The sequence below is a fragment of the Aegilops tauschii genome, chromosome 5 (genome assembly GCF_002575655.3).
Source record: "Aegilops tauschii subsp. strangulata cultivar AL8/78 chromosome 5, Aet v6.0, whole genome shotgun sequence".
NCBI lineage: Eukaryota > Viridiplantae > Streptophyta > Magnoliopsida > Poales > Poaceae > Aegilops > Aegilops tauschii.
In genome coordinates this window covers 383,247,313-383,256,202 of record NC_053039.3, presented here as the reverse complement: position 1 = coordinate 383,256,202, position 8,890 = coordinate 383,247,313, and the positions used below count along the sequence as shown (strand labels likewise).

The 8,890-nt window shown below is 49.0% G+C and overlaps 1 protein-coding gene across 3 annotated transcripts; it reads right to left on the bottom strand.

Moving 5' to 3' along the window:
- Window positions 1-583: 583 nt before the first annotated feature.
- Window positions 584-7,105, bottom strand: LOC120964824 (uncharacterized). Of its 3 annotated transcripts, none has more exons than XM_040389798.2 (6): window positions 6,876-7,105; window positions 3,132-3,266; window positions 2,893-3,052; window positions 2,555-2,652; window positions 2,281-2,382; window positions 584-1,619 (listed from the first exon to the last, which is right to left on the bottom strand). In XM_040389798.2, the coding sequence occupies exons 1-6, from the start codon at window positions 6,990-6,992 to the stop codon at window positions 858-860; spliced, it is 1,374 nt and encodes a 457-aa protein (XP_040245732.1). In that variant the 5' UTR covers window positions 6,993-7,105; the 3' UTR covers window positions 584-857. The 3 variants fall into 3 exon arrangements, with proteins under 3 accessions (XP_040245732.1, XP_045084917.1, XP_045084918.1); XM_045228982.1 differs by having other exon boundaries at window positions 3,132-3,263; XM_045228983.1 differs by having other exon boundaries at window positions 3,132-3,260.
- Between the last annotated feature and the right edge of the window lie 1,785 nt (window positions 7,106-8,890).

The window sequence follows — 8,890 nt, the reverse complement described above, 5'->3', positions numbered from 1 at the left end:
CATAGGCAACTATAAGATGGTATGGACCATTTAACATTATATATGCTGGTTTTTGTGCAGATAATGGTAAGGTTTCCCAACAGCGAGAGAAGGCAGCAGAGCTTCCGTCACACGGACACGATAAGAGAAATCTACAAGTATGTTAGTTCCTTGGGCATACCTGGCACAGGACAGTATCAACAATGCTAAGGAGTTAACTAAGGAAAACCTATACGGGCATCAGCAGCCGGAGATGACTTTGATATTCAGGTTTCCATCGAGTGTGACGATGTACATGCCCCCCCCCCCCCCCCCCAGCCTAGATTAAATCACGTGAAGATTTTTTTTTTTTGAGGGAGGTCAGATTAGGAAAAGCATAAGCTTTTGCCCCCCCCACCCACCCCAAACATCCCTATTTTATGTTTGCCCCCCCCCCCCCCCCCCCCCCCCCCCCCAAGACTTCTTGCCTAGCTCCGCCAGTGATGGTGTAACTAGAAAACTGAATGCGTAATACAGACATGCCAGACATATACATGATTACATGTAGACAAATTATCTTATGCGTTTGAATGCAAGCGGCTAATTATCATCACCATTTGCCATATATGTCTCAACAACCACCATATATTGTAGGGTGTCACAGACAGCCCATTTAGGTCTTGCACTTACATGGTTTACAACACAAGCAAGGGTCTGAGATTACAACAACAACGTCTGAGATTACAATAACAACATGAGTTCACGGCGCCACGTCCGAGAGTCCCAAAATCAAACCATCCAAGTCCAAAAGCAGTACATGAATTACAACAACACAGGTTGGTTTGATTGTAACCATCATTAATTGATGAATCTAAACTGGTGCAATGCATGCATATCACTCACAGCCTGGCCCTGACCGATACTGCTGGGGAGCTTGCAACCTCATTCCCATCGTCCGATGGCTTCATCTCCTGCTGCGCCTCGTTTGTGACGAACACAAACCAACCGATGCATCCTTTGACAGCATGGGCATGAAGTCGATGCATCTCTCCGGCCATCTTTTTTAGCTCCTCAATTCTTCGATCCAACTCCTGTGTTTGGGTTGGGGAACCATCGAGCTCTTCCACCATCTTCTCTATCTCCGTGATCAGGAGCCGCTCCTTCAACGCGTGCTCCTTCAAACGTTGCAAAGACTTGGAACGCTCATGGAAAAGGGACATGAAGCCGACCGCGAGAAGACCTTGGACATCATCGTGATTGATCCCCATAAAAGCAGAAGCCACAGCACCGCCGCGGATGACCGCGGCACCGTCGTCTAGCCGCCTGCTCCTCTGCCTAGGTGCCACAGGCAGAACTTCAAACGGAGTGCCTCCGAACTCGCAAGGGAAATGCTGCCTCATGGTAATAACGGCCAGCATCGCCGCGTCCTGCAGGGCGTCGAAGAGGTGGTGGCGCGTAGCTTCCAATTTAACCGACCAGCCAGAGCGTTGCTGTAGCTTGATCCATACTCGATGCCCAGTAACCTGATCCTGACAGGTGATCAGCTCTTCCAGAAACCTTGGTTGGGAAAATCCACCCAGGTGGCTGATGGCAATCCGCAGGAATGACAACCAGCCATCACCTGCCAGCTCGTCGTCGCTCATGACTCGAGGATGTATTCCCTGCAGCCAGCAAATGATGGGATCAGCGTCGTCAATAGTCAACTCAGCACTCAGAGGCATAGAAGAGGAAAAGAAGTCATTATTTCAATAGTTGTATATATAATCTTATAAACCCAGGCATATTGTCCACAAATATTGCATGAAGGAACCCCAAATTCCCTGCAACCACCGCAAAGCGCAAACATAACACCTTATTACAATAACTAAGGGCATTTCTAACAAGTGATGTAAAACAACAGCAGTGCAAAAAACTGTCTTTTGGGGCATTTGGGGCCAAAAAACAATTACAACAGATGACTCATCTCTATTTTGTGATGAAATTTTTTTGGTCAACCTCAAATTTTAGCTCCTGCTGCAAATTTCCAGCGCCATTAGCGGCTGCCTGAAAAATTGTACAGCTGTGGCGGGTCACCTCGGGTATAAAAAATGAAGACCCAAAACCGAACCCGAAAAGACGGAATAAAAACCGGTTTGCAAAACTACAGGACCGAACTAAGTACGTTCAAATTGGTCCTCTACTATGCAGGACCGAATAGTCCATATAGACCGATTTAAAAGCCCACACGCACAGCACAATATCAAGGTCATCTGGTCATGTTTATCTAACCTTTTGAAAAATAATCTGACTTGAAAAGGTGACTGCAGTTTAGAAGGCACTGACCTGTTCAAACGCAGACAGCCAACTATCGACTTCGGTGCTTATGTTTCCAGAGGATCTCATTTCATCATCATAAAGACCATCTATATGATCCAGCAATCCATCCTGGCACGAATAAACTAAGCATTAGGTGTTTCAGGCACAAGACATGAGGTTAATGCTTGAAGGCCAATCACTTAGAAGCGAAGTTGGTTAGCACAAAAGTGTCTTTCTTCAGTGCCCTCTGGCCTCATTTTCCAGATAATCTTCAAACACAGAGATGAGAAACTAAGCTAACCTTTCCTCCTGAATATTCTTCTGGTCCATTTTCCGGTATACTGTATGGTTCAAATGAACTTTGAGGCAAGAAAGCTTGAGCAGCCATCTCTGGTGGACCTGAAACAAATGTCTCATCAGGGTTAACTCACAGTGTATTTAGTCCCATTGGAAATAGGCATGCAGTTCAACCATACCTAAACATGCTACTGATAATGATATGTGAAAACTGAAAAGGAACATGACCGAGCAAAAATCGATAAAGAGTTATCAGCTTAATTGAATTATTAGATGTGTGAGTTTTATACCATGCATTGACATAATTACTAATATCTACAATCACATTAGTTTGGAACTTGCCTTCAAATTTGGGCTTGAAATGCAGGCGAGTAGCGCTATCAACTTGCTCTGGCTCTCCAAGGTGAGGCTCGACCACTATGTGTTCAGGAACAGAAGGGATTGAGGCTTGAAAATTATCGCCACAGGCGTCTCCATGACACCCATTAATGAAGTCGGTGCCCTGCCAATGTTCAACTGGAATTAGTAAACATCACAAATACACATAAATATCTAGGATACTGAGGAATAGGGAAAATAACCTTCATGCTTCTAATAGGTCCCTGACCTAGCTTGATCTCATCCTCGGAGCCTGGAAGTGTTGATAAAGGAATGGGCATCGAATCAAAAGAAGCTTTCCCGCGAACTGCTGATCCTGAAAGTTCCTTTATCTGCTGCTGCAAAAAAAAAATGTTTCAGAAAATCATCAACCTAAAACATGAATAGATTAATAATAAAGTTCTCTGCGCTACTAAGTTTCGTCAAAAAACTTTAGGTTGATGTTCATTTCTCGCGAATGGTACTGATACAAAAAGAAAAAACATAAATTCCACACTTTCTTTTTCCGGAACACATAAGAGCTTTGCATGTTGATTCATTAAGGAATGGAGGAAAAACAGTACAAAGTAGAGTTTACAAATAAGCAGGCAGAGCCGCTGATCCACCAGCACTGCCACTAATAGCTGCTGATCACTAGTTTCTCTGTTGCCTACCCTTTGCCTACTCCTACTGTATTGATCCCACGCATGGACCCAGAGGTTCCACTCACCCAAAATCCTAGAAACCACAGCAGGTTCAATGGCGGCAATGTTATTCACTTAGTGTCCCTTTTTTTCTTCTACGAGGCACTCCACTGTGAACCTGCTCCCACCAGTCCACTAAAGCTGAATTAGCTTGCGGCACGGCACCACCAAATCAAGTTGTCTAAACACCTGAAACAAAACTGCCCTCGAGAATGGGCATTGGATAAGAAGGTGGTTTATCGTCTCCGGCGCTTGATCACAGAGGGTGCAGGCAGTAGGGTGGGGGAGCCCTCTGTCAATTAAGCGATCAGCTGTCCAACACCCATTATGAATGGCGAGCCAACCAAAAAATTTCAGACGCAATGGTGCAGAGGAATTTTACAGCTGCTTCGCGCCCGGCAGCAGCGAAAAATGCCCTGTATCCTGTTTTGGCCGGAGTAAACACCACTCTCCGTCCAGATCCAGCGAAAACTATCCTTAATATTAGTCATCGACTGACGTTGGCGGCTCGTCAATATCCAGAATTCGCAGAATTGAATGATCATCACAGCCGAGAAATCTCCCTTGATGCCTGCGATCCGTGCAATCATCCGGCCGGCCGGCCCTCTCCCCCTTCGGTTAGCTCGCTCGTCCCCCACAGGTGACGAGCAAACCCTAGCCCCCCTCCCCATCCCTCTCCCCTGCCACCGCTGCCGGCGTGGAGAGTGGCGCGGGAGCTCTTGACGGCGGCGGTGCAGCTCGGACGGCGTCGGCCGGCTCAGGTGGTCATCGATGCGGCGGCGCGGCCCTTGGCTGCGGGGCAGTGTGGTGGTGCGGGTGTGGCCGGTGGCGCCTGCTCGGCCCAGATCGAGGCCCCATCTGGGTCAGGGCGGGCCGGCTGTTTGTTGCAAAGCTGCAATGCTCCCCGGAGGTGGAGGTGGTGTGTCGGCGGTCTTCGGGTGGTGGCGGCGCTGTCAGCTGTCGTGTTGCAGCGTGGCGGCGGGGGCTTTGTGGGCCCCGACTGGGCCCGGCCAGTCCAGTAGGGGCCTGGTGTGTCCCCGTTGCCACGTCTGGTCGGCGACCACGAGGGCAGTGGAGGTTGTTCCCTCCCACACGGTTGCGTTGCTGTTGTCCTCGATTTCGCTGTCCCCTCCTCTTTCCTCTAGGTTTCATATCCGGTGACCACAGTGAGACGACGAGGAGGGTGCCATGATCATGGCGGCGCATGCTGGTGGGGGCAAGTTGGGTGGAGCACTCCAGATCGCCCGGCAACGACGCAGTGACACCTGCAGGTGCTGCCGTTCCTTCTTGAAGGGCCTCGGGTATACCCCTTCCCCACTGCCCTCCGTGTATCGAGGGAAACCCTAGGACTAGTCCGGGCAGCAGCGGCGTCGTCGTCGCTTTCTTTCTTGAAGGTCATGCTCGGTACGCGATGATTTGGAGTGCTAGGAGCACGGTGGGACTTCTCCAGAGGGAGCAGTGGTTCCGGTCATCTTCATTTTGTTGATCTGCCGGTGTTGGCATTTGTTTCTCTCTTCTTCCTCTCGTTTTTCTTTTGGGCTTGGTTGTGCTACGCCCCAGCAAGCTTATTGTATCGTGTAGTTGGCCGTTGCTTTATAATATAAAGCAGGGGAACCCTTTATCGCCTGATGCCTATGATCCATGCATTCTGGAGAAGATCCGCCTTACCAGATAGCTTCCTCGATGCAATGGATGATGAATCAAAAAGATCTGGTTCCAGCTCCTTGAGAGCAGAGCCATGCAACCATATGTCTGTCCAGAACTTTGCAGCGTTATCGTTCCCCAACGTACATATAGTTGAGGCGTGGAGCATTCTCGTAGCCTCCGACGAGACATTAACGGTAAAACCTTGCCACGACCTAGCATCGTCAATCCTGGCCTACCACAGCCACCTGATTCTGAGAGCAACATTCAGAAGCCGCAGGTTATGAATTCCGAGGCCCCCATATTCGATCGGCCAATAAACCATTTCCCATGCAATCTTGCAGTGTCCACGCTTTTCTTCCTCTAGTCTTCTCCAAAGGAAGTCACAACAGATTTTCTCAATTTTCTTGATAACCCATGGGGGTAGATCAAATGATAGCATATGGTAAACTGATGTTGCTGTGAGAACATATTTGATCAAGATGATGTTGAATAGTAGGTTGCCCTTCCATGCTGGCATGTGGTTTGCCACACAGTCAGCCAGTTTCATGAGCTCCTCTTTCCTCAATGGTCCCGTGCTCAAGGGTAGGCCTAAGTAAGTGCAAGGGAACAAACCAATTGTACATGGCAAATCCACCGGGAGGTCCTTGTTCACCTCCGGGCCACATCTGATAGGGATGAATGAGCTCTTGGCGAAATTGACAAAAAGATCAGAGGCATCACCAAAGATGCCCAACATATCAGCCACAACTCTTAGCTCGAACCGGTCTGGTCTAACGAACATCACCCTGCTTTCGATGCAAAGTTTTTACAGCGTGGTGGACCAAGGCGAAGTTGTCTTGAATGCGCCGCCTCCCAAAGAATGCACTTTGATTGCGTGGGATAAGCTGATCAAGTTTCAGTGCTAACTTGTTGGCGAAAGCCTTAACGATGATTTTTGTAGCACTGTGGATGAGACTGATTGGCCTGAAATCAGTGATATCCACCGCTCCCTCCCACTGCGATGGCTGACAGGAGGGTGGAGCGTAGCACTTGCGCCTGTCTCGGCCACGGCCACGGCGACGGATCTGCTGAACTGAACATCAGGAAGGGGGTGGAGGGGAGATGCCAAGTGGCGCCTGAGCTGTCCAACCGCAGCCATGAGAAAGGCACGATCCTCGTCCAAGTCTGCAACAAGCGCCTGGTTGGGGTCAGCATTCGGGGTTAGGGGTGTGGTCTCTGTCCGCCAAGCTTCTGACAGGAGATTGTGAGCACAATGGAGAAGACATCGCCAGTGCCCCTCTACCAGGTGAGCGAACGGGAGTGGAGGTTGATGAGCATCTGTTGTCGCCCACGACCTCAGCGTTCGGCGCCACAATTGCCTGCACAGGCGAACACCGAACGGAGACCACCGGAGCGCCCTGCAGCTCCTCGGGATCCGATGTACCAACAGCCACCTCAACCGATTGAATTGGGCAGTGGCGTCTCCTCTGCAGAAGGATCAGCCAGCGAGAAACGAACAACAAATCCCCGGGAAGGATCCACCCGACCCAACCCTAGCCCTAGGGATCCATGCCCGCTGGAGGTCGGCGGCGCCCCGATTTCGCTCGAGATGGGGGTTAAGTCGGACGACGCACGCACCTCAGATTTGGAGGAGCCGAGCACGGCGTCGGCGAGGGCGGTGAGGGGGTTGGCCGACGAGGACGATCCCGCCGCCGCACAGCCGGCCCGACCGGCCACCAGATCGCGCATGCTCATCCCCGCCTGCCGCCGACCACGCCGGCCGCGTGTCCACACCAGTAACGGACGGCGGGGTCGGGGCGCTGCTGGGTTGGGAAAAGGCGGCTCGATCGGGGCTGGGGTTTTTGACTTTTGAGTCGATCGGCCCTTGTCTCGGGCCCTGTCTACGGCTATTTGTATCATCGGCGATTAGGGCTTCCCCCTTGTCTGATGCCACCACCGCGTGGGAAAATTGGGATGGCCCATTTTATTTCATTTTTGAGATGGTTGTTGTGTGATGGCCCATTTGAATTGCACGAATTTCGTGCCAAATTTTATGAGAAGTTTTTTTTAGTTGAAGATTTTATGAAAGCTTTGACACTAAAAGAACCGAAGAGGGCAATTGCCTGCACATTGTTAATTTTCAAACGAAACAACAACCTGCCTGAAAATTAACCATGATTTCAACTACTTTATACCATTGTCCAAACTCAAATACATGTCTCAGGACTTAAAAATGCATGTCTACTCTTCCTACCAAGTGAAATAGGTCTAATTTTTTATTTGTTTTCTCGAAACAACAATTCTTTATCCAATCTTCCACAAATTATCCTAACCAGGCCACTTATTAGTGTTAATTTATGTGTGCAAGTACGTAGACAAGGTGCTAAGATGGATATAGGAAAAAGACCACCATGAACATGCATCATTTTATAGATCGCCACAATTTAAGCAACTTGCGTGTTTGGGTTTGAAAATTGCGAGAACCTTACAAGCATATGCTATTTCATGATTAGGTCTTTCGGACGTCGACCTGGTATCAAGGCTCGAGATGTTGATTGCATGTAGTTTTCGTTTAAAAAATCTCTATTATCCGTCAAGCCATGTGTAAACGTTATCAAATCACTCCACTTTATGTGATACGCCGGCGTCTACCGCAAACAACCCCTAGAGGTTAAATGCACATAAGCTTTTGGTTATTAATGTTTTGCTCTGTATGAGGTGTTAGGCAACACCAATGCAAGCCACATATCTACGCAAAGGCCGAGCACTGTGAGGACTTTCATTAAATAGGTCATAGACATTGCATGTCAACAAAAACAACCTCCAAGAAATTGAATGCACGTGTTGGATGTTAATTTTTGATTTTGTATGAGGCATTAGGTGAACCATGCAAGCCGCATAACTATTTAAAAGGCCAAGCACTACGAGGACAATAAATGTATTTATATGACTGACAACCACACAATGAGCAATATAGAGGAAAGAAGTAAATAAAAAATTCAATACAACACTTGACTGAGCCACACGGGTCCACCTACCTCCTTGATAAGGAAATTGGATTGGCTTATACCAAAGCTCAAAAGATCATGTAGTTTTATCCCCACAAACTCCCCAAGATGTATAGGATAACTTCGTCAAATGAGTGTCAATCTTTTGGAATGGTATCTCACGAGGATAAGCACCAGCCTTACAAAGAAATGGATCCTAAACTCCAGTGAAGGATCGATAAACGTGTCCGTGATCACAGGCCTCTAAACCTATTTCGCATAACTACAACCTTGGAATATGTGCGCAGACGTCTCATGTGTCATGATTAGCACAAAGAGGGCAGGCGACATTATCCGCTGATACCGGGTTTCAAATTGTATTTAAGAAGGAATTTTTTTTTGAAAGAAGGTCGAGACAAGCCCGGTTTTGAATCGACAATGTCATCAACCGGCAAATATTATTTTGACTACCCGGGTCGCTCCCCGCCCGGGCGACTCGGTTCGCTCCCCAATCCTAGCCGCCGCCGGGGCCTAGCCCATCTTCCTCCCCTCCTCCCGCCGCCGCCGGAGGACGCCGCCGGCTTGCGCCCGGAGGCCGACGGCGGTGGCGGGGGCTCTTCCTCCCTCCCACGTCTCAGGGGTGGCGGGGCCCCAACATAAGTGGAG